Raw genomic sequence first — 24,845 nt, forward strand, 5'->3', positions numbered from 1 at the left:
CGTTGTCTTTGCTGTAATCAAATCAGTATATATTTATGTTTAACATGAAGTATACTACTGATTGAGTGCAGTAAATCAATGGGAAACATACATGTGTCCAGACAAGGCTAGCAGCAGCAGCGCCGCGTCAGACACGTTTCTGGTGTTTAGACATAGAAAAATCCGCCTTTAATGGACAGGACAGGTGAGAAAGGGGAGAGAGAGGGGGAAGACATGCAGGAAATCGTCATAGGTCGGAGTTGAACCCTGGACTTCTGCGTTGAGGCATAAACCTCTAAATATATGTGCGACTGCTCTACCCACTGACCCAACCTGTCCACGGGAACAGTGTTTTCTTATCTGGCTGGATCCTTGCTCTCTCTCTCTCTCTCTTTCTCTCTCTCTCTCTCTATCTTATTGGATGACAGTATATTGTGATAACAAACTGTTACACATAGTGTCCAGTGTTGATCCAGGTCAAGTCAGGTAATTGTGGCCTTTTGGGGGGTAATTTGGATGGGACAAAAGCAGATATACCTGAAAGACTGCACCTGCAACATTACATCTAAGGTTGTTGATGATTTCTCTTATTTGAACATGATGGATAAATAGAATAGAAGAAAAAAACATTCTCCTGCACAAGTAGCAGGCCCTCTCTTTCTATTTTCACATGTGTTGCAATTAGGAATGGAAATTGTTACTTGTTTAAACATAATTATCGTGATACTCGGCGGCAAAAACTCCAGTCATTTGAACTAAAATTGATGCCTTGGGTTTTCTTTGGAGAAAACATCATAAACAACCATGTTGCCAAAGTAACAGGGCTCTTCCTGTGTGGTGGAATTAAGAGCCCACCAGTATGTGAACCAGTGGCCGCTACTCATGTCCCTGCTTGGCTACTGATTGCAATTTTTCTTCAGACTTTTTTTCTCTTTTAGTTAGTAACCGCAATTAAGCAAATACCAAATAAAGCTAATTGTGTTTGCTCTCGCTTTCTTTTTTTGCTTTCTCCTTTGCTATATTTTTTTCAGTATGGTAGTTGGTTACTGGTACATATGGAAACATTCCTATCAAATGAAGTTTCTATTCCAAAAGTTGGTCCAACGTAGTACTGAACAGGGGCTTCTGTTTTGTAAACCCAAATAGAAGGAGGGCACTGCCGATGGTTTTCATTTCTGTGTTTGACAGCAGTGTGTTTTACTGTCACTTACGGGAATCTAATGTTATTTCATTTCCTTTTTCTTTTTTTTTTCCTTTACTGGTTAGTGAATATTTCATGGTTATGAGAAAAAAAGTGGTTCAATGTCTTGGGATGACAGTGACTGTGGTTTGGATAATGGATGTAAGCAGCAGTCTTGAGAACTATTTCCAGGGATATGAATACATTTTTTTTTTTTGCAGTTTTTGAGCATTTGGCCATTGTGAATACATAAAATTTACATATTTGCACATATACATGCACACTTAAACTGTACACTAACACAAATGTACACCACAAAAAGAGAAGCTTGAAATGAATTCCTGAGATTAATTTTAAAAAGTACAACTAATGGCAGAACCAGTGGTTTGTAGTTATCTGAGCCATTTAAGCCATTCAGCCCTATGATACACACATTTAACACACAAACTATGTAAACGTGGAAAAGGGGGTCTTCACTGACCGAACAAACCCTCTTCATCCCACAATGCAATGTGCCTGAGGTGAGAGGGGGCTGAGAAAGTTCCCTTAGCTTTACTGGGTAATCCCTTGATAAATAAACTGGGAAGACAAGACCACTGCTGCTATCTGTAAGCCAATACTCCCCTAGAGGAGGGATGGCCCTGGCCTTGGCTATAGCTTGGAGCTGATTCTCTTGCTGCACTCTTCTTACAATTTCTTGCCACGGGATCATAGGTGCTTAAGGCATAAATACACACACATACACACGTCAATTTTGAGCTAAACACATTAAAACAGATCCCGATACACACATTTGTAAGGTGAAGCTAAATGATTTAGTTTGAGTGCAATAGTGTGTATTCTGTTAATATGCAAACCAGTAACACATGTCAGTAGTTGTGAAAACACTGATCCATCCTACCAGTAGCAGAAATTCAATTTCATTGGCTGCCTTGTGTTTCCCTAAAGTCTTCCTACATGCATCCCACCAATCTGCCCCCTCCATCAGACTCTGTCCTCAGGCAATCATATGAGGAATGCTCCACGAAATAGCTGAAATTGTGAAGGTCTAACAAGGACAAACAGGTGTTCCCGCACACATACACATACAAAACCAAGTACTCATGCTGCGCCCAAATGGGATTTTCATTCTCACGCCATCATCAGGTCAGGAGATAATTGATTTATGGCCGTGTTCTATCCCATGTTATTATTCAACCTGTCGCCTGATTGGCCCTCAGGATTATGTGGTCATAAGATCCAACCTATAAGAGCATGCCTCCATTTCTCAAGAGGATCCATAACGAGGATATTGTTTATTTTCCCTACGATGACTTGGTGTTCTGTTTACACTGGTGTATGCTTGGTTAGGCGTTATAATGATTTGTGTCAGCGTTTTTGTTTTGAAATGCCGGCATTTCTCGCATTTTTTTGGGCCTCTCCAAAAGTAGCGCTTTGGTTTGGTTTTATAAAATAATGTGGGAATACAAACAGAACTGTGAGTGACATCCTCTTAATGTTCATATTTTACAGAGATGTTTACATTTTTGTCTTGGAGAATAGCAAATTGTCATACAAAGGCTGGTGAAAAATTGCACTGAATTTAAAACTTCAGTCTGCCTCTTTGAAAAGTTCCCAATAACAGGATTATATTCTGTCTTAATCCTCCGTTTATCACCACTGCAGAAAAATGATAACCTGAAGGTCTGACCTTTTATGGAGTTTTTTATGGGCTTAAATTAATCGCCGTTGGCCTCATGAAATGTACTTTAAACTTAATGTTAAACTTTTGGAAGGCACAAGGCTGCCCATCAGTTGCAATAAACAAACAAACACATACATCACATTGTTCTGCTCTTTTAAACTATTTGCATCATACTATAACAATCTCCCAATGGGGTTTTGATGATATTTGAAAAAAAAGAAAAAATATGTATACTGCTTAGGTATATTGGGATGTGTTTGGACCTGCGGAAGTGTATTTAGCACATGGTCTGGCCCAAATGCCAGAATAAAGTGAATTAAGAAAAAAAGAGTATGAATAATTAAAACTTTAAAGAAAAACATTATAAACACTATTTCCTGAACAAAAAAAGTAACTATTGTTGCTGACTAGTCTCGGTTCTGCTCAGCCCTTGGCACACCTGACCATTGCACAGCCTGCCCGCTTCACCACTTTAATGCAAACACACACACACTCTGTCTTCCACATGCACAGCACTGTAGACCTCCCAAACGCTGTGGTCTGGACATGAGGTCATGGGACTCTATGTTGTCTGAAATATGTGTTTTGAATCTCTGGAATTTATTTTTTTATATAAATGTATTTTTTGCTAAATAAGGAAGGCAGTGTAGGAAGGAAGGAGGCATATGGTTCACTTCAATCACTTCAAGTACTTAAAGTATTTATACATTTAGTTAATAAACAGCTTTAAGCATGTTTGCATAGTAAAACGAATCGTCCTTGACATTACCTTTTATAGCTTAACTGCTCTACTTGGAATTAACAGTCATGTCAGTCAAGTCATTTTATTTTATTGCTCCAAACAATAGTGTTCTTGCCAATGTTGGTAATGGTAGGCAATTTTGACAGCTCTGGCCTAATCCACAAAAAAAAAAAACTTTACTGTAAATTTCTAAATATCCTTGTTTGCCATTAGCCATGATCAGATACTCTTATTTGGCAAACTTCGTTACATAAAACAATCCATTGTACATGTTGGAAATTTACAAGTGTGCAGATGGTATGCAAATGAATTAAACACTAATTGTCTGCTGAAGCATTGCAGCCCATGCACAGAGCATTTGGCTTAGTATGTTGATAGGGCTACATGGACAAAACAGTTGCTACTGTATGTTCTATCTTTTCTCACCGCTACAATGTAATGTGTGTGTGGCATGCTTGCATGTGTATGTGTGGCTATGTGCATGTGTGGCTGTGAGCCTACCACATGTGAGCATGTTTTATTGGTCTGGCGGGAGTTAAGGTTAATGCAATAAAACAACCTTCCGCGTGCCCAACGTCTGCCTTAAGACAGGATTTAAGACCAGAAAGTAGTTAGAAAAAGTAGGAGAGTGAAGAGTGAAGTGCAAACGGTGCAATGGAGATGAAAAATTTTCAGATGGTTAGTTATGCTGCTAGAAAGCATCTCTTATGTTCCTGAGCCATTGACAAGCCCACTGCCCAGGAATAGCTAGTTGTTATGTGTAAACCTGCATTTAAACTCCATTTATAAGGCACATGAGATGATTGGCCTGCCTTACCCTGGATGCAAAGTGTATTTTTAGCAGGCTGGCAAGACACATTTTGTGACTGTTAACACATATTCCAGCTGCTTCCAGACTTACTTATCCAAGCATGTGGACACACCCCTTCAAACAACCATTTAAACACAGATGCTTGCCAGTTCCTTCCCGAATGAAGTTTATGTATTTGTTTGTGCATTCCATTCTTTGGGCCCCCCACTCATCATCGCATTGCTTTGGCAGTGGGTCTAACGGTGTAAGGAATGTTTGCAGAATTGCTTTGATGTTTTTTAGTATTAGGGATGTCCAGATCAGATCAGCAGCATTAGGAGCTTGAGTTGATTACTGAATTGTTTAATATATTGGCATAGACTGTACGAAGCCCGACCAATTTCTAAACCTGTGTAACTCATTGGAGGCTACTCTGTTCTGTAGGCTAAACCTACAAAACATTTGAAACTTGTACTCTTTCAAATTGTGATTTTTACAATAAACATCACTCAGCTCTAATTCAAAACAGAAGAGATAGAAGAAATATGATCATTCATCTGTTCTGGGATAAGTTTAGCTGTGCTTTATTCTGTATGAACAATTCACTAAAAATTGAGTAGGCAGCCCTCCTTCAATGAAGTTAAACGTTATCATGCTTGCTGCTTCTTACTGTAAGGCTCCCTTTTTTAAATCTGTGATGAATAAGTAGTGCTGCTGAATATTACTCAGTCCTGTTGGACGCCCTTACATGGTAGAATGACTCATCCCTCTAGACAAAGCAGCGTATATACAGTACATTGGTTACTATACTCAGTCCAAGAGCCATTACACTCTGTCTCTCTGGCTAATTGAGGACCACTTAATAATACTGGCCAGAGGCTTTTAAGCCAATGAGATGTCATTGATTTTACCTCTTGGTTTAAAGCACACGCCTCTTCATTCTCATGGCCGCACTGTCTCCGCTGCTGGCTTTAATAGCCCACTGGAGATACTCATCATCACTGCCAACTGTGCGTACGTGCATTCACCTCCATGATCTAGTGGAATGTTCTACGTTAACTGTCAGCCCTCCTGGCAATACCTCACTCATCACACCATTTTCTTTCATCACATCCCTCACTTCTCACCCACCGTTTTCCCATGTTGTCCGTTACTCTGAAGTTCCCTGCTCCATAATTCTTTTCACCTTTTTTCACCCCGCAATCATTCAACTGAAATGAAGGCATTCCTCATTTCAAATTGAAGACATCACTTTGAAATGTCTTATTTCAGTGGATGCCTTTAACTGTGCAGGTGTCTATTGGCGTTTAATGGAAGTCACCCTGCAGCTCCACCCATGCTGTTATACGTAGTCCTAGCATAACAGGTGTGTGTCTGTTTGCTCTATCCTCCCCACAGGTGGACAAGGTGTGTGGCCTGTCTACTGGGGAACCTACAAGCATGCAGCCTACAAGCCCAGAGGTCACAACCTCTACAATGACCTCATCTTCTCTTCCTCCATCTGCTGCCCCCTCCCAACTTCTTCCAGAGCAACGGCTGGGGCAGTTAGCCCACTTGAGGAGGTAAGACAAAGCAATGGACTGAACTGTGCTATTCAGTCGTATTGAAATGTTTACTACTGCCTGTTATGAATCAAAATGCCCTTTTTTTTCATGCAAGTACATTTTTTTTTGTGGCTTGTTAATCAGTTATACTGCTAGATGGTCGGCTCAATTGAAAGTACATTTAAATTAGATAGAAACTGGTCAGGCCTGTATGATATAGCCTGAATGGTTGGCCAATGTCTATTCCCAGCTGCCATCTCTTTTCGCTTTCTTCATATGGTTAGTTGGACACAACCCATCCACCCACACACACATAGTATGTAAATGTAGTTCCTGGCACTGAAGGCCATGCCCTCCACCTGGCCTCCGAGGCAGCCATCCCATGCCCACAGCAGCTGGCAGCGATGTGCCAGGAGAGGAGGAGTGTGGGTAAGATTAATCTTGACGGACCAACAATTTCCTGTTTACCCAGACGGCCATACCACCAACTCTGCACTCCAGCCGGCCTCGGCTTAAATAGCACCACACACGGAAACACACACACACACTTGCAGCGTTGCCTGCCTGACCTTGTCCCAAACCATGAATCACTGCACTGATGCCAGCCTAGCTGACAGGCCTGGCCTGGCGCTGCCACCACCATTCATGGCAAAACAATCCAGCTCCCTGCCTGCTGCCAGGCCTGACCAGAGCCCATGCGAGCGCTGACCACTTCAGAGAAACAGCAGCACACTACTGCAGTAAAAGGGACAATAGCCCACTGCAGAAAAATATGAAATGGGATACAGTAAAGCAACATTTATGTTTCCTTTTATTGGGGAAAAATATGAATGTAGAAGCTCAGTAGAACTGTCTTTGGTTTTCCTGTGAATATGTAACTATTTGCACATAAGTTTGTGCTTTTGTTTTTACTGACTTACCATATACATTACACAGCAGAAGTTGTTGTTAATTGATGGTGTGGTGTGGGGAGAAATGGTTATTGATTCATGTGTTGTGTGGCTAGTCTCTGCATGTGCATGATTAATCACTCTCTTCCAGGGTCAACTGACTATCTTTTTCTCCCTCCTCCCCATGTGTCTCGTCTTGTCATCCTTTTTGTTGCTTTTTTCTTTCTCTCACGCCCCACCTTTCACATCCCCGCATCCTCCTTGCTTGCAACAATCTCCCCTGGACTCCAACTCCCATCATTCCCAGCCCGTTCCCCCTGAAACCCTCCAAGAACAATAAACATAGTCTGAGAACACTCTCTAGGTAAGCATGAACCCAAGGGACTTATTTCTCTTCACTCTCTCACACACTTTATCTAGCAATGACAGCTCATATTGTGACTTGTATAGATACTTTTATAGATCTTTTGGGTGACTGATGCATATTTTTTTTTTTTATGTCTTATAAAACCATCCGTATTCCATGTGTGATTCCCGACACTGACTGACTCAGCACATAACCTCTTATGACCCCCGGTGTTTTTGCTCTGCTTCATGGGTGGCAACAATGTATTATGCCATTGTTTTGCTCGAGATGACAGTGTATGTATCGATAACATGTGTTAGCAGATCTGATGAAGCAAGCGCTTTACCGCACAGCATAATTGAGAAAAATGTGCTGACTTAGTGAACTGGTCACATTCAAAGCCACTCATTTTCTGCCGCCATCAATATTGTCACATTTATTTGTCACATGCGTGTATTGATGAATGGAATGCAGATACTAGTTTGTTGTTGGTGGTATGGTACCAAAGTTCTGAGAAGTGTGTCCACCAACCAAACCAAATATATTGCCACAGTCACACAAGGCATTCCTCAATTGTATATTTCTAATGTGGCTTGTGATTCCGAAAGATATGTGGTGTGTATTAAAACCGCTGCTTTGTATGTCCTTTCCCCATGTGTCTTGTTTTTCCTTAGGGAGTTCTTGATGTACCTGCAGCGCTACAAGTCTTTCTTTGCAGCGTTGCCAGAGATGCTGTGCGAAGGGGAGAATGTAGTCGACGACTCCATGTGCTGGAGCGGAGATGAGGTGGTGGAGAGGTAAGAGAAATATGTTCAGTCCCTTAGCCCCTCCATTCACTATAAACCTGAGATTGTGGAAAGTAAAGACTTGACAAATTAGAGATGAGACATTCACTCCATCCTGGACAATCACATTATTGATGCAACTTAGTGTGACTTACTTTGGAAATTGTATGATTTTCAATATATTCGCCTTCAGCTGACCCCTTATTAACTTTTATTACACGGCCTTGTTGATTCTGATTGGTCCGTTATGGCATTCATGGACAGAGTTTTGATCACAGACTCTGGCGGATCATTTTTAAATCCGCTTCCGCCAGAGTGCCGAGCTAATCAGCAGGAAAGTAAACCGTCCCAACCGGGACGCAGGCAGGTAACCTCTGTATGATTATCCATGTAATAAGCGGGATAATGTAGAGCCAGCTGGTCATTATTGCAAAAATAATAACCAGCTTGCTCTACATTATCCCTTACATATGCCCAAAATCCATTGTTCTTTTCAGATTTAATAAGAGCAGCCAACATAGATTCATTTTGGTATATAAACTCTTGCTGTTGTGAGTTCAGTTTGTTCTTTGTGATTAGGCAATGTTTTGTATCTTGTTGCACAAACACATTTTTTGGCAGCACTTATTACACTGCAGTAGATGCTGGCTGTATGCATCCTCTCAAACATGTCATCAGGTTTCACCTGAGATTTATTATTTTTATTACATTGCATTGTAAAGTATGAGTTTTTATGAGAATACATACAGATTTTCAGAAAAAGAAACAAACAAAGTAGGATAATGTCAGTCTCTTAGTCAGCGTGGCTGGCTGTTATTAATCAATGTGGATATAAGGAAGTCATTAAATCCATCGCCACATTGAGTGAATGCAGGCAGTACAAATAGTTGCTACGCTCTCCTATCTTTTGTATTAGAGTCAGTTAATGAGTTGTTATCTGTGCTGTACTTTTCTCTCTTTTTGTACTCCATTCTTTCTTTGTTATATTTACAAGGGGTTTTATTTTGTGCTGATTTATAGGTGTATCCCTGGAACCCTTTTCCTGCTTTTGTGTGTGTGTGTGTGTGTGTGTGTGTGTGTGTGTGTGTGTGTGTGTGTGTGTGTGTGTGTGTCTGTGTCTATGTGTGCGTGTGCGGCTATGTTCTTTCTCAGTCAGCATGAGAAGAACAGAGAATTGATTCAGATTGCTGAGCCAATGCAAGTCTGTAACTGATTCCGCCTGCTGGATCTGTTTCTTAAACCCTCTAGAAACTCAGTCCACAATTATGACAAGGTTATGCTCTCCTTCTTCTGCCATGGCCCAAAAGTGGCTCCTATTACCATGGCAACCTCAGCTCTTGGCACTGCCAGTATTGGCCTTGACAAAGGAAAACCGAGGTCTGGGGATGCCTTTTCCAAATGATCCACCCCAAGTGTTTGTCAGATTCTTTGGCCTGTATCAGTTTTGCTTGATTAAGCCATACATTATGCATTACATGAGTATATGGGAAAACATTAGGCACATGAACAGATGTCTCTGATTCCGAAAAGAACCCTTTTATTATCCTTTGTGGTGGGTAAAAGCATTTTCTCAGAGATTTTCGTGAATAAGTTTGGCTTTAATTCATTTAGAAATAGTTAGGTTTCAAAATGGCATTCTCTCTTCTCTTCTCTTCTCTTCTCTTCTCTTCTCTTCTCTTCTCTTCTCTTCTCTTTATGACCTGGCCCAGTACTCTCCTACTCTTCCCCACTGCAGAGGATCTGCCAGTGTCTGAGACATGTTAAGCAGACCACCCATTCATCAGGGCCTGTCAAAGTTTGTCTGCACAAAAACTACAGTAGGCAGCCAATGTGTGTGTGCTAGGTCCATGATCAGGAACATATGAGCGAGTAAACACAGGGCGTGGCGACCATTCAGCACCTAAAACACAAGAAATACCGATCTTGTCAAGATACGACTTCTTAGTCTGTATTTAAGGACAGCTCTTTATTTCTGTACTCTGCTTGTGTGTGTGTGAGTCAGTGTGTGTCACTTTTATTACCAAGGGCACTGGTTTTTCAAGAACAGTGCTAATGGGTTGTAACGGTGTGTTATCACACACTCCCTGGTGAAAGCCAGGCCTTTGCTTGTGGTGTCAAGTGTTCTTGGGTTGAATAAGAAAATAGTACCCTATTGAGACATTTGGCACCACTCATAAACTGCTCAGATTGGCCGGTGGCTATTCAGCAAACCTCTTCCACTGGAACTGACTCTTGGCATGTATAGAGAGAGAAGGACAGGACGGGGCATGAAAAGGCTTGACGTTTTGGTGCCGTGGTGCCCCCTGTGCCTCCCTGTGCCCCTGATGAGGGAAGCATGATGGAGTGATGTGGGGGAGGAGGGCCTTGGCAGCATAAAGACCCATTGTGGAGTCAGTGGAGTGGGGCACAGCCCTGCCGTGGGGACCCCCAAAGCCTGGAGGGGGAACAAAGACCCTCCTATGAGGCTGCATGGGAAAGACTCGGACATCGCTGCCACTCCTACTGCCACTGGCCGCACCATGCCTGGGAAAGTTGCATGAGAACAGCAAAGGAGATGAGAGAAGGGTAGATAGTGAGAAAATATGAGAAGAGATGAGGAAAAAGTGTGTGAAGAAGACACCAATAGTATTGGCAAAAATGGACATGCTAAGCTGCTGTGGTGTTAGTCCATGTCATAGTCTGACTTCCTGTGCGGTGGGCACACAAAGCCTCTGATGGCTTGGTGGGTTTTCTCCACACACAGGAGGACGTAGACACAAAAAAACATGCACACTCACATATCAATCCACACAGGATCCATATGCTAGTCAACAGCTGGCGAGGTTATTCATTCAGACACAATCATACTGTGCTCATGCAAGGAGACACAAATCCACATGTGAGAACACGCACACACACACACTTGTATGTTGTAATACTTCAAAGCACATCAAAGGCATTGGGGATTGAAATTCCCTTGCTCTTTTCATTCAGCATCCGATGACAGAGGGGCGAGTGGGGGGCAAGCAGTTGTACTTACAACTAAAAATGCGTGTTGGCGTGTGTTCAAACATCTCTGAACATTTATAGCATCACACGTGTGAATACTTTGCACCATCTTTTCCGGAAAGATAAGATCAACCAAAATTTCCCCATTCTTTATTTAGATTAGCCAGTTATTATTTAGCTATTGTACTGTAGTAGTCTTACCACAAATAAGTCATTGCCATCTTTCTTCGCAATAATTATTCTAATTACCATCATTGTTTTGTCTTTTGACACATACTGGGAGACAGGGTGTGCAGGTTATGACAGTGGCTATAGCCACTGTCATGACATCATAAGGATATTTATTAGCCCCATTTCCTGAAAACACATGAGGAAGTAAACTCAATGAGGTGTATTCCATCCTGTGATGGGCTCATTGCATGGGTGGAAACTGGTCTCAATTCAAACATTTCAAAAATGCATGTCTCCTTCAAAATCAATCCCACTCTGTATGATTTGTGTAGAGTTAAAATGCCTTTATTTTACATGGCAATGTATTTTAGAAGGTAGTAACTCCTAGACATGCATTTCTGCATTTTTTGATTTGAGACCAATTTCCACCCATACAATGAGCCCTTCACAGGATGGAATAAACACAGTACACCCGGAATGTCCAAACAGCACCTGTATGTGAATACCAGAAAGACCCAGCAGCGCTTCCACTCCTTTGTCTGCGTAACCTCAATGAGGGTTTAGATTTAATTAGACAACAACTTATTTTTACATTTCTCCCAAACATAACCAGACCCAAAGTTATTGGGTATGGAGGGCAAAACAAAGGGGAATAGTATTGCAATTTATGACAGTTTTTTTAAATATAAAAAAAATATAAAGAATTCAGACCTGCTGTAAGTGCTCAGTTTTGGAGATGAGCTCGATAATCAGTCCATAACAAAACCCCTCTGAACTGTCACCGATCTGATTGAGATTCTTGATGCAGGTGGGAGGGAACGCAGTGGATATATGTTGGCATCATTGTCAGCATCCTGAAAGCGAAGCGCTGTAGGTGAAGCTAATGGTATTGAAAGAGGAATGGTGATCAGTGATTGGTCCCTGTGTTAGATAGTAAGACAAGGGCTAACTTTAGGGCAAAGCCTGACTGAACACAGCAAGCTAGGTATAGCCACCTCCATCCATTATGTTTTTAATTACTTTTTTTTTGAGAAGCAGCAAATCAGGTGCATGACAGGGTCACAGGTGACTAAAGAAAGCCAGGTGGAGTGTCTTTCATGGTTCAAACGAGTAAATTGGAACCTGGAGTGAAAAATCATGGCGGGTTAACCAATCACAGGTAAGATGTCTTGTAGCCTATGTTGTCTACAGCATGTTATAACTGAAATTGGAATTATTTCAGATTCAGCTCATGCAGGGATTTGTTTCACCAATGGAAGTTGACTGCAACAACCATGGAAGCAAACAGTAAACATCATTTGGATTTACAAAATGATAGTTCTACCCTAAAGCGGGGGATTATGTTTGGCGGACTTTCCGCGTCTGGTCTTGCTGTAGCCTTGGACTTACTTGATTAAATGATGTGAACCAGGAGGGAGTTGTCATTTAAATTCTAGGCTGATGGTATACAGTAGTAGAAAAAAAGTCTTCCTGTTTGAACAGCCTACCTCTGTATATACTGCATGTGTTAGGAGATGATTTAGATGGACTTTGGCACTTCATCAGCATTTTCTGACCTACAAACTCTTTTGGGATTCATTTTGTATTGAGTTGATTTACACACTGTATACAGGCAGAGTGTATATCTTATAGGGAAGAAAAGAAACCATCTTCTTCTAGCCAAGTAAGTCAGCAGACAGAGATCATAATGCTTACTGTATTAGAAAGCTCACTGCCGTGCCTCTCTGTAGTGACCTGTATGAAAAGAGAAAAACATTTTAACCCCTCAATAGCACCGGGGCCTGAACATTTTTCTTTTATTATTTACTACAGTATTTGTAATGCTTATTCATTCAAAGTAATTCAATGGGGATGATTCTAAAGTTTTGGATTATCTTAAGGGGACGGACCACAGACAATACAGCAGTGTGAGTGCTTCTGAATGCCTTGCATTTTTATAAGGTTATGACAATCCATTTGTTTATCATTTTGACATCTGGAATACTGTCTGTTATTGCAGGGAGAGTGCTGCACCGGGCAAAGCCCGCTCCCCTCTCACTTGCTATTCTCCTTTTTCTAGTCGCATCAAGTCATAGTTTTTTTTTTCCTTTCGTCTGCTGTGTCTGTGTCGGTCTCTCGGGTCAGAGGAGCTCAGTTCGAAAAATGCAAGAGAATTAGATGATGAAACCCTAGCAGAGGGGACAATAAATGAATTACTATATGTAGAGGAAGGACATTCCCTTCTCTGAGCCTGTGTGTGCTGTGTATGTGTGAGCAGACGTCAGTTCCGTCTGTTAAAGGAAAACTATGCCCATTGTCAAAATTCATACATGTTGTCTATGGTCTAAGACAGTTGAAAAATAATAGTAAACATGAAACAGAGTGTGGAAACTGTAATTTGGATGTAATCAAGTATAAAGTCTGGAACTGCTCCATAGACAATGAATTGGAAAATATGTTATGGATGACACTGAAGCACCAAAGGGAATGCTCAGAGTATATGGGTACATTTTCTGTTTCAGAACTGAGAACACTCAACTTTCCCTGGGTCCACAAAATCGGTTTGAGACATACTTCTCTGGTTTCTGGATTTGAGAGGGAGTAGCTCATGTTCACAAATATTGACTGAATTAATAGGCCATGGAAATAACATAATGGAATTCTTACAGTAATTTAGGTGGTGTTGCCCTTTAAGTGTGTGTATTCTCTTTTTTAATGCAAACATAAAGACAGACATGATGGAGTGGTGGCACAGTAGAGTCATTAGAACAGTTGACATCACAGAAATAATGAAGAGTTATGGAAATAAGGATTTCATATTTCTTTCTTTTTTCCTCTTGCCTTGCCCTTTCACCTCTGCCATTTGTGTTTGGCATCTCAGTCCTTCCTCTGTCCCTCCCACAGTCCCTTTTTTCTATTTTTCCTGAGCTCCGATTCAGTGGCCCATCCCTTTCCCATAACCCAGGGTCGCTGAATGGGACCTAAGCATGACCTATGCTACATTATTACATTGCTAAGACTTTGGGCCTGCATCCTTATTGTGTGTGTGTGTGTGTGTGTGTGTGTGTGTGTGTGTGTGTGTGTGTGTGTGTGTGTGTGTGTGTGTGTGTGTGTGTGTGTGTGTGTGTGTGTTTGTGTTTGTGAGAGAGACAGAAAGAGAAAACAACAGCAATCATATTGCAGTAACTGTGAGTTATTTATTCCCTCTGCTGAAATGCTTGGATTGAGAGAGGTTGGAGTTATGGTATTTCTAAACCTCTAGCTGTTGACAAGAAAATATGGGGGGAAGTGTTGTGTAGCTGGTGTGTAAACAAATGTGATTTCCTTGGCCTCACTCTGCAATTATTTGCCAATTTGGGACTTAACATGCCTCTTACTAACGAGTGTTTATGTGTTTCAGCCTCCTCAAGTTTAGGTTTTATGGTGTGCCTTGTCGACGTTGTATGTTTGGGAAGTTTCCTTCCAACTTCTTTCAGTCTCCTCTTCATCACTTTTATAGAAGAGACACAGTTCTGCAGCCTCTCCCTTCTGTTGTGTGTCCAGCCTGTAGAGTGGGAAGAGCTAATATAATTAAAATGCCACAATAGACTGGCATGTTTTACTGGAGCAGTTCCTACTGGGCGAGGTAGGCATAGTGTACCCACTAACCTCTGTGCTTGCCCATTGGCAAGGCATCAAACTCATAGCAGGAGAGGAGGATGAGAAATACAGTAGAGGGATAGGCATGCTGGGGAGGCGGAACGGAAGTGTGGATGAGAAAACAATGGGTATAAGGAGACACGAACAAAACAAAGGGGAAAAAAATTAGGGCTGTAGGTCAGTGGCAGCAGGAAGCAGTGGCTTTAGGAGAGCCCTCTGCCTTTGTGGCTTAATTGCCTCTATGAGCCTGTTTAAAGTCCTCACTGTTGCGTGTCTGGGTGCCAGCCAATAGTGGTCTGTGTGGTCTGCGTGTGTTTGAGAGGGTAGTGTTTGCCTCTCTGGCATTTCGGTATCTCAGCTTGGACCCACATTTCTGACGCACCACGACAGCGAAACAATGGACAAAACCCTAAAAAAAAATGTGTCCTCCTTGATGTCAGCACCACCAAAATATTACGTAAAACGAAACAGTCAACCATGCATTTTAGAGGCAGTTTAATGTTGTGTCATCAAATTGCTCTTGGAAGACGCCACGGCTATGCAATGAAGTGCTCGTTGGTTTTCGGCACACGTTCTGTGATGCTTATCGCTTATCATCATGTCGCAATGCTAGAGCTGGCTCTGCCTGTGTCTCGTTCCTAATGGAATTTGTATCGGAATTTCAGTTTAATTTCTACTTCTTTTTTTTTAAACATAACAAAATCAAAGTCTGCAGTATGCATCACATTTCTATACTGTCAGCCTCTTGTGACTTTCATTTCTGAAAGTGGGAATTTGAGTAGTGGCACATAACCCATTCTCCAATGTGCCTGCCAAAGGAAATCACACACTTGCCGTCTTGTTGAAGTAGCGCAGTGTAGACTTAAAGAAAAATGTAGTTCTCAGGTAACGCATCCCATGGTATGTGAAAGGCTTCATATCTCTGACTCTTACCATATCAATGACAAACACTAACTGACTCACTCAGTTCGAAGTGCTTTTCAATACTCTTCAAAGGAAGAGAAAATCCACCTTCAAACCTCTGCTTTGATCCAAACACGCAGCTTGTACTGTAGCCGTGGTGACACTGGCTTATGGCCTTATAGACCATCACACTATTTCTGTGTGCCACAGACAAGCACACACACTCTATACACAACACATTCACACATCCAACACACATCAACACTCAAACCGTATGATCACATCTGACTTACAAAGCCGGACCTCTCTGTGTTGTGACTATTTTTACACTGAAGCTGTTGACCTTTTTCCTCGGGGATACAGCAGACTTTACAAATATCAGTAAGAGCTCGATTGAGTGTATGTATTTTTTCTTACTTTGAGCTGAATCTTGTGTGATGCAATGTATACCTGAACGTCTAAATTTGGGGCCCATGCCGAGCATCGTCAAGATTCCCTGTGGAGTTTTAGTGTGAATGTGCGTACCACTTACAGTTTTTCAGTGTGTGGTATTTACCATCGGAGTGAGATTCTGGTTTGAATCCAATTGCAAGTTTAAGCATTAGTCCAAGTTGTTGTCCAACCCAATTGATAAGTATGTGTGTTGAATGACAGGCACGGGAGGAGAGAGGAAAAGCTAACAAAACCAACTCTGTACAAACAACAAAAGTACAGTAGACTACTGTGGAGGGTGTTGTGTGTGTGTGCCTGTGATCTGTGCTCAGAGTGTGTATGTGGTAACCTGAAACCACAGGGAAAACGTTCCTAGAATTCCGGGTGGGTTTGGTGTCGTGGCTCACTGGAGCCCCCTGAGTGGTGCTGGGAATGCGGCCTCCGCACGGAAGAGCTTGAGAATGAAGGGAAAGTGCCCCTGTATGTTTGAGCCAGAGCAGCTAAGCATCCCAACACAACAGGTAAAAGTGTGTTTCCTGAAGTGTAGGTGAACTGACAGAGCCTGAATGCACATTATAAAAGCCACCAGATTGATACAAGACCATAATCCTATAATTGATAGGATATGTAGGCCTTTTTAACATGACCCAAAGCTATAGCAATAACAGTAAAAAAATGTGCTAATTTAACAGTAAAAAATATATATGGTGTCATTGCCAGTTTACTTTTCATTTGCCAAGATGATGATGAGCGCCACAGAATGCCAATAAATAATTAAACCAATCAAATGTATTGCTGTACATGAACGACAACAGGAAGAAGAGGGCAGTAGTTCATATTTGGAAAGTGTTTGTGACTTAAACAATTTTAAACTATATATTTGAACCAGAAAATAATGATGAAAAAAATAAAGCAGGGAAGTGCTAAACATTATTGATGGAAAATTATTGAATGTGATGACAAGGCAACCAACATAAGTACCACCTACTGTATATTGTTATATAGATTTAAGAATGTGACTTTCCTATAGCTTCAAACTATCACCAGATCCATATAGAATCCCTTTAGATGAGAAGCCTGGCAAAATTACAAATGCTTTGTAAGTTATTGGAACAGTATAGGACTTCAGGACATAAAAAGCCAGGGAACTACTAATCTTATAAAAAGAATTACTGTCAATGACTATGCACTCTAGGGACACATGTGATCAGCTATGTTCCAGCCTCTTAACCCAAAACCGGACTTCTCAGGATCAGCTTACTGACTGATTTATAATGATGTGTCCAATTTCCAACCTGTGGCTGATTGACAGATAAGCCTGATCATGACAAACATGATAGTAATGACTGGGACTTCTGCCAAAAAAGCCATTTTGGCCATGTGTTTGGCAATGCTACCATCTGCCTGACTTCATTTGGATAATAGCTTGCTAACCTTTGGCCTTCTTCTCTCTGCCTGCAGTGCAGTCACTCTCTCACTCCTTGACATTAACAGAAGTTTGCACAACATTGCAGTACATAATCCTATATATGCTTTTCTGGTGTCGTTAGAGAGGCCTCCATTTCTGCTTGTGTGTGAGTGTGTGTAGGGTATGGCGATATTCTGATTGCATATGAGCTAAATAAATGTACAGTGTGTGTTGTCTGTGTCTGTGTGTGTGTGTGTGTGTGTGCCCTGTGTGTGTGCGCGCATGTGTTCATGGCAGAGAATGGGAGTGAGTTGTGCTCCCACGTGCCCTTTGCAGCAGCGGAGAGTCTGACCCCTGACCCCCTCACTCAACACCCCCGCAAGCCCTCTCCATTCTCTATGCGGGTATGTCTGAGTATGTGGATGCCTGTGTATGTGTGTTGCCTTGAGTCAAATGTACTGTGTGTTTGAGTTGAAACTGGTGTGTTTCCACTACGCGCTCTTTGCTTACAAGGACAGCATATACAGTGCTGTCCAGATGGGACATTTTGCCTCCATCTTTCTGTTTGTCCATGTTTATGATACTTGCGTATACACTGAGCCATTCTGTGATTGCAAAACCAGCCAGAACATACAGATTTGGTGTAAGTACATAACCTCATGATATATAATTTATATATAGTTTTTTTTTTATCCATGGTGAACCCCTTGACAGGTTTTTAGTTTACGCTGAAGCTGTCAACCTTAAGCACTAGATCATGCCATTTTGGCCCGGATCAGACAGACAAACAGACAAACAGGTGGTCGTACCACACCAGAGGACCATGGTCCACGCCTCCTCCCGTCTGTGCTCCGGGGCATAGTTTACTCTCCTGGCTCTGCCCCTGCCTGCCCTTGTCTGCCTTCCACACACCAACTGCTTCTTCAGTTCCCCCCAGACCTTTAACCTCAGTTATCCATGCCCTCCTCGGCATGTGGGCATGTGGCTGTAAGGGGGGGTTAGATCCATCGCTCTAGGTCTTGTAACTTTCTTTCTTTCTCTCTCTCTCTCTCTTTCTCTCTCTCTCTCTCTCTCCCATCTCACTTTCTCTTTCAGTCATACGTTCCATCTAATGCTCTTACTTTGGTTTCTGTAGTGCCATTTCTTTACGTTTTGTAATTTGAGTTAGGGTGCAGTCTCTTTCTGTCTTCCCTTCCCTGCCACTTTATTTTACGTACATCTTTTAACCCTTTGTTCCTATTACATACACACAATATCCTTGAAATCAGTCCATTTTCTGTTGGAACTTTGTGGAATTGAAATTGGCTAATGCTGCCACCTACTGGGAAGTCCATGTCATTAAAGTAGGTAAATGCTTAATCAATTTACACAAGAAGTTATGAGTTTATAAAATGTATTTGAGAAATGAGTGCAATTCAGTGGAATTGATGCTACGCAGTTTTACGTAGAGCAAACTGTACTGGTGTTGGATGGAAATCTGTGAATTGTAATGGCTTGTTTGTGCTATAGTTATAAAGTTGCTGTAGATTTGGTAATTCACAAACATGGAAAGCTGAATTTATGCTGGGGAAAAAAAAAGATAAGTAGACACTTGATAATAGCATTATATCACTATTATAAACAGCAAGGCAGGCCCAAGCAGCCTCTTTTGGCCTTGGGTCTTAAAGGGTTAACCATTACTAGTTTCAAATGAATACCCAGGGCAGCTGTGCGATCTAATTAAATTTAGCTCTAGCAACCACAATTATTGTAAAGGGTGGCAGAAAATTTCACATCCTCTTCTAACTTGTGACATTTTCTCATTTCTATTTTCACTTTTTCTTTTTTTTTGCATTTTAAAGATACGCCTGTGTAGTTAACAAACACAGAAGACACTATTTTTGCATGTTTGTGAGGAATACAGCAAGGAGAATGTGAGTGTGTGGGGGCATATGCACAAGAGAAAAATAGTGGTCTTTGTCAGGAAATGATGCTTGTCTGCATGTGATTTGCGGGTGTGGGCAAGGCGGACATGACTTGATCTTGTTCCTCCAATCTAATGGAGCTGCATAGTCTTTTCCCAGAAGTCTGTGTGGTCTGTTGAGTCAGCCTGCAGTAGGTCTGCTGGTACATTGGAGCAGGCGACACAGAGAGGTGGGGAACAGTTACACCCAGTGACAGTCCCAGTCGGGACAGTCAGGCCTGGGAACGTCCTCAAAGCAAACCACGGGCCAATTACAGCTGTAATCTATGTAACAGCCACCTATTAAAGCTTGCATATAAACCTTTAGGCGCTACAGCCATATTGTATGTTTCTTTGTCTGTCTCTAGCACTAGAGTCAGACAAATTGAAGCTCTTCATTGTGTAATTTGTTTAACTTTCATGTAACCAAGCAGTCACCTTTGATTTTTAGTTGTGGAGGGGCAACGTGGGTAGCGGCTCTCCCTCACTTCCTGTGAGGAAAGTGTGTATTAATTAGCTGAACATTGAGGTTGTGAATTACAATTTCAGTGGTTTCATGTTCATGACTTGGTGTAATGGAGGCTCAGCATACCTACAAAGTCACAATAAACTTCAGACGATGGACATCGCCACCGTTTGAACGAAGACACATGTCATCTTTTTTTTCTTTTTCTTTTTTGGTGAACACAGCAGTTTTTTATCACCAGCATTGGTGTTTACTGTATGATGTGAGATAGAAAGTTTAGCATTGCATCTTTTTTCGTGAAAAATATTAGACCACTTTCTGACTACATAAGAATTCTACGAATAGGTGTTTTAAGTGACCGGGTTTGAGTTGAGGTGAATGACATTTAGTTGAATAAACCTGAATTGTTAAAAAATGTGTTTAACTTAGACACACCTGGTCAAAAGTCTGTCCGCCCTGAACTGCAACTAGTTTCAATGCTACATGTGATGCGCAAAGATGCCAAAACCCAAGATTGTGATTATCAGGGAGGCTTAGTGATCTCAGCTTTTGGAAAGCTTTGAACAGTCAAAAGATCCCTTTTGAGAGGCATATATTGCACTTGAAGGCATTATCAGATTCTCAACCCATTCTTAAAACTCAAACTCAGAATGGCCCGATGATGCCGAAGGTGTTCAGTACACAATATTGGCCACATGGGTGCAGTGTGGAAGCATATTTTGCTTCCTTGTCAGACCAGCAATCAGTCTGAAGGTATTGATTGTGTACTATGTTGAAATGTAGTCCAATTATAGTCATTTATACTTAGTATTTTTCTGCCTGAGGAAGTATCTTATTCCTTTATCATAATGTCAGTGTTTGGAGGCAGAACTAAGTACAGAGAGTACATGTTGTATCTGATGGCTCCGTACTGAGAGTATGAGAGTATACACATTGCTGCAGCTTTTGATTAGCTAGTCAGGATTTGTTTACAATGCCACAGGGATGAGAGAAAGAGAGTGAGAGAGAGAGAGAGAATGTGAGGAAGAAAGCAGGCGCTAGAGCAGTTTGTTGGCAAGAGCGAGTCACTTACACCAAATTAATTCAGCTTTTTGCAGTTGCTGTGATTGTTAGATAAATCGATACTTGTTCATTAGCCTGGAGTAGCATTGAAATGAAACATGCTTGGCTGTGTGTAGGCCTATAATGGGCTAATGATGAGCCAAACTAGATCTTGTCCAGATATTGTAGACATCACCTAGCCTGCAGACAGAAATAGAAATAGACGGGTAGAGTAGCACCACTGATGAGTATCAAACGCCTCCTGGGTACAAGGTAATCACAGTGTGTGATTACCTCTAAGTATATGCGCATGCTAAGTGAATCGCTATGCCTAGTCATATATCAATTCCCCTATCTCTGTTCGTCTCTTTTATATTTCACTGCCCTCCCTCTTGCTCAGTCTCTATTCCAGGGTCCCTGACTCTTCTCAGTGTTGGCCCTGGTCACAGTGACCTTGTGAGCATACCAAGACAGGACCAGACCTGGGCTGAGCCCACACGACAGAGTACATGTTGAGGTAGCTGGCAGCTGGGCTTGTTTGCTACCACAAACAGGGACCCGGGCAACTTCTGAATTTGAACTTTTAGGCTTGATGTATCCAGGAAGTGTAAGTCACCTTGGTTAGCAGTGCACACCCAAAACCAAATCTTCCAAAAACCTCCTAAATGAGAACGCTGTTTCCCTCTGGAAAATTCAGCAGTAGTTTTGTTTTTTTATATATATTAATTTGGTACTGAGCATTTTGGAAATCCCAATTTTTAAGCGATCTCCAGCCTGTTGTTAGCAGTGGGCCACATCTCCACCAGACCATGGTCTACTGGCTCATAGGGCACTGGGGTCAGCTTTCATCTCCATCCACCCAACAATCTGATATCCAGTCAACAGCTACCACGCTGGTTACACAAACATACACAAAGACAAGCAAAGATTCAGACAGGCTGCTTTGCTTCACCATATATACAAAGAAGGACATGTGCATGTCACAATTTAAAGGTAATGACTGTGTATGAAAGCTGTATATCCCTCAGGAGTACTCAGTGAAAGAGATATGTGTTGGCCTTTATGGACAAATTGAAAACAGGATAGAGGAGAACTATTGATTGGATACTTGACCCGACCTAATAAAGCCCATATATGTGTATTTAATAGCTTTAAAAAAGGATATAGAAAACAAACATACAGCATTAAAGGGAGCCATTCATGAGTGCAGTAACACCTTTTATTGCACTGCAGAGGACAGGCTTTCAGTGCGTAATAGCCATGAGTAATTTGAGCCATTGGACCTTCAACCATATAGATGTTACTGTGCAACCACTCAATAAACCAACCTGGTCTTGGTAAAATCACCCTGGGACCTCTTAAGAAGTGGCAAAGCAGTTGAGACCAACATAGTGGTGTGTAATTCCAACCCAACCACACAGCCATAAACAGCCATATTTCACTGGTCCACAGCCGCAAAGACAGCTATGCAGCCAGCTCAGCACAGGTGTCGTGCCTCAGGTGAAGTCAAAGACAAAAACTGTGAAGATTCATTAGCATAAAACGTCCCGGAGAAAAATGTTTCATCTCGGCTAAAATGACATAACCCTGCAGTTAGTGTAACTGGAGTTAGAAACAGCCTGTGGACTGTTTGTGTTTGAGTGTGGAACCCCATCATTTATAATAAGAGGACATGTCTTCTGCACTTACTGCAATTACTCTAGGTCAGCGGTTCCCAACCTACTGCAGGGGGGCATGACCGCCAAGGAGGTCGCAAGATGATGAACAGGATATGAGATTAGAAAAACAAGGGCTAAACAAAATGAGGTTTCTGTTTTTTTCAGAATTTGTTCAATCTCTTCTTTATTTCTTGGGTATTTTCTTTATTTTCTTTGAAAAAGTTCCAAAACATCAGCATTCCTTGGAATGAAATGCAAAACATAAGTTTCCATGCAATTATCTCAAAGTTTGACATCAGCATTCCCATCGAAAGAAGGACACAGTTTGATAAACCCACCATGAATGATTAAGTATGCAAAACATGTTTAATGAGTTTAAAGAGTTCCACATTATCTCATGAGTTAGGCAGAGATTAGTCATGCAGACTTCCCAAACATGTACAACAACAAGGAGCAGCTAGTCAGCATGAAATCATCAAAATGGTTTCCAACTAACTTCAAAACAAGTGAGATGAGATGGCTGGGTTCAGCAGCTGACTATGTTTTTAAACTTGTTTGGAGTTGCCAACATCACGGCTGTGCCTGTGCTACTTTGTGTTTCTGACCCTTGCCGACCCTCTGCCTACACGTCTGACTAAAGAAGCTGGCCAGGCTGCAAAGAAGCATGACAGAGGGCCCACTGGGCTACTGGCCAGGTCTACAAAATCACACGGCTCCCTTGACTCTGCTCTCAGAGAGAATAGCTGGGAGCTTCACAGCAGTCAACTGCAGGAACTTCAGTCAAAAAGCTCCACTTTCAGCAGTGGCAATCAAAAATCGTATTTAATCTGTAAATTTGTTTTTTGTAGTGGTGGCACTTGGGATAACTTTTCTCAAATTCGGCCTTGTTATCCATCCACAGTGTTGTAATGTTTCTCAACAAGCATTAGGTCGCTGTCTCACTGGGACAATACTGGCCATAGAACTGTTTCTTTTCCAAATCCCCAATCTGCCAGCTGGAACTAGGAAGAGGTGAGGTCAAAAGATAGGAGGAGACAGATGAAGAGAGGAAAAACCCAGAGCTGTTGTGAATAGAGCGTGAGTAAAATTAAGCCAAGAGTGAATGTCCCGGGTACTGCTGAGACTTCCAAGTGACTGCAGCTACTGGTGGCGTTCAGCATACTCATGAGGTAACCAGCTGGGTTACAAAAGACAGCAATGAGAACAATGAGAGGGAAAGCGGGATTTAATGGGGTGTGTGGTAGAGGGCAGAGAAATCAAGAGGAAGAAGAACGATGACTTGAACTGAAGACTTGGCCTCTCGGAGGACTCGTGGAGATTGAAGAATGAAAAATAATAGGTAGAGGGGAAAAAGATAAGCATAGTTGACCTTGCCCTTGCCCCTGCAGATGTCCTCTCCTGATTGGCCTGCTGTTTCTCCTTGCACATTTTATGATCTGAGTATTTCCTCTCAGTTACAGTTGTCTTTGAAGCAATCTCTAGTACACACTGCAGTTTGGACATGTTCTATAAGAGCAGCCAGCGATTTTGCCAGTGCTTAATTTTGTATATAGGTCGATGTTTGGAATTTAAATTGTCATTGTGTATATTGTTGGGAACCTACCATAAACTCAGACCTACCACAAGGGTTTGTGGTTAGTCTGAGTGTGCAGTGTGTGTATGTTCACATTGCATTAGGAGGCACAGGCTTGCAAAACATTTGTACTGTATGTGTTTGCACACATTATTGTTTACTGTCCAAGGGACAGTATGTGCACATATGTCATGTTGATTAAATGTTTACAAAGTGGCTTTTGACCAGTTGCCTGTTCATGAGCTTATTGTTAGCACAGTGGATGGCAGCTAATGGCACCATGTGTGAGAACATTCTGGCCTTTCAGAACAAAACCTCCAGCTCAGAGTATTTGAGCATGTCCAAGCCCTGCTCGTAAAGTTAGCTGGCTACAAACGTCTACTCAACCCCTCCCCTGCTCTCACTACTGGCCTCACTCGTGACTTCAGGTCCTGTAGTTCCAGGAAGAGAAAGTTGTAACGCTATGTGTTACAGTGTCGTCGGCTTTGTGTTATGGTGAGTGGTATGTTTTCATGTGAGAGTCTTTGGCAATTAGACTCCATCAATGTTAAATTCATAAGGGGTACAGGGGCCATGGATGTACAGGGTCGTGGTGATGGAAGGAGGAAGAAGGAGCCTGCAGATCTGGATGGGTGTTTATGTGAAGCGGGCTTCTGATGATGAAGGAACCCTGGGCGCTGGGAATGATGTCAACAGGAGGTTAAT

General features: G+C 41.9%; 1 protein-coding gene across 3 annotated transcripts in view; it reads left to right on the forward strand.

Annotated features, from left to right (window-relative positions):
- The window catches only part of gpc5c (glypican 5c), a 113,648-nt gene that overhangs the window by 44,241 nt on the left and 44,562 nt on the right, over nt 1-24,845 (forward strand). For 2 of the 3 annotated variants that reach the window (XM_028594154.1, XM_028594152.1), the window contains exons 4-6: nt 5,774-5,937; nt 7,117-7,173; nt 7,830-7,952. In XM_028594154.1, the coding sequence (XP_028449955.1) occupies nt 5,774-5,937; nt 7,117-7,173; nt 7,830-7,952 (344 nt within the window). The remainder of the gene's footprint in view (nt 1-5,773; nt 5,938-7,116; nt 7,174-7,829; nt 7,953-24,845) is intronic. The other variant, XM_028594153.1, reaches the window with a different exon arrangement.

The sequence above is a fragment of the Perca flavescens genome, chromosome 12 (assembly GCF_004354835.1).
Source record: "Perca flavescens isolate YP-PL-M2 chromosome 12, PFLA_1.0, whole genome shotgun sequence".
Classification (NCBI taxonomy): domain Eukaryota; kingdom Metazoa; phylum Chordata; class Actinopteri; order Perciformes; family Percidae; genus Perca; species Perca flavescens.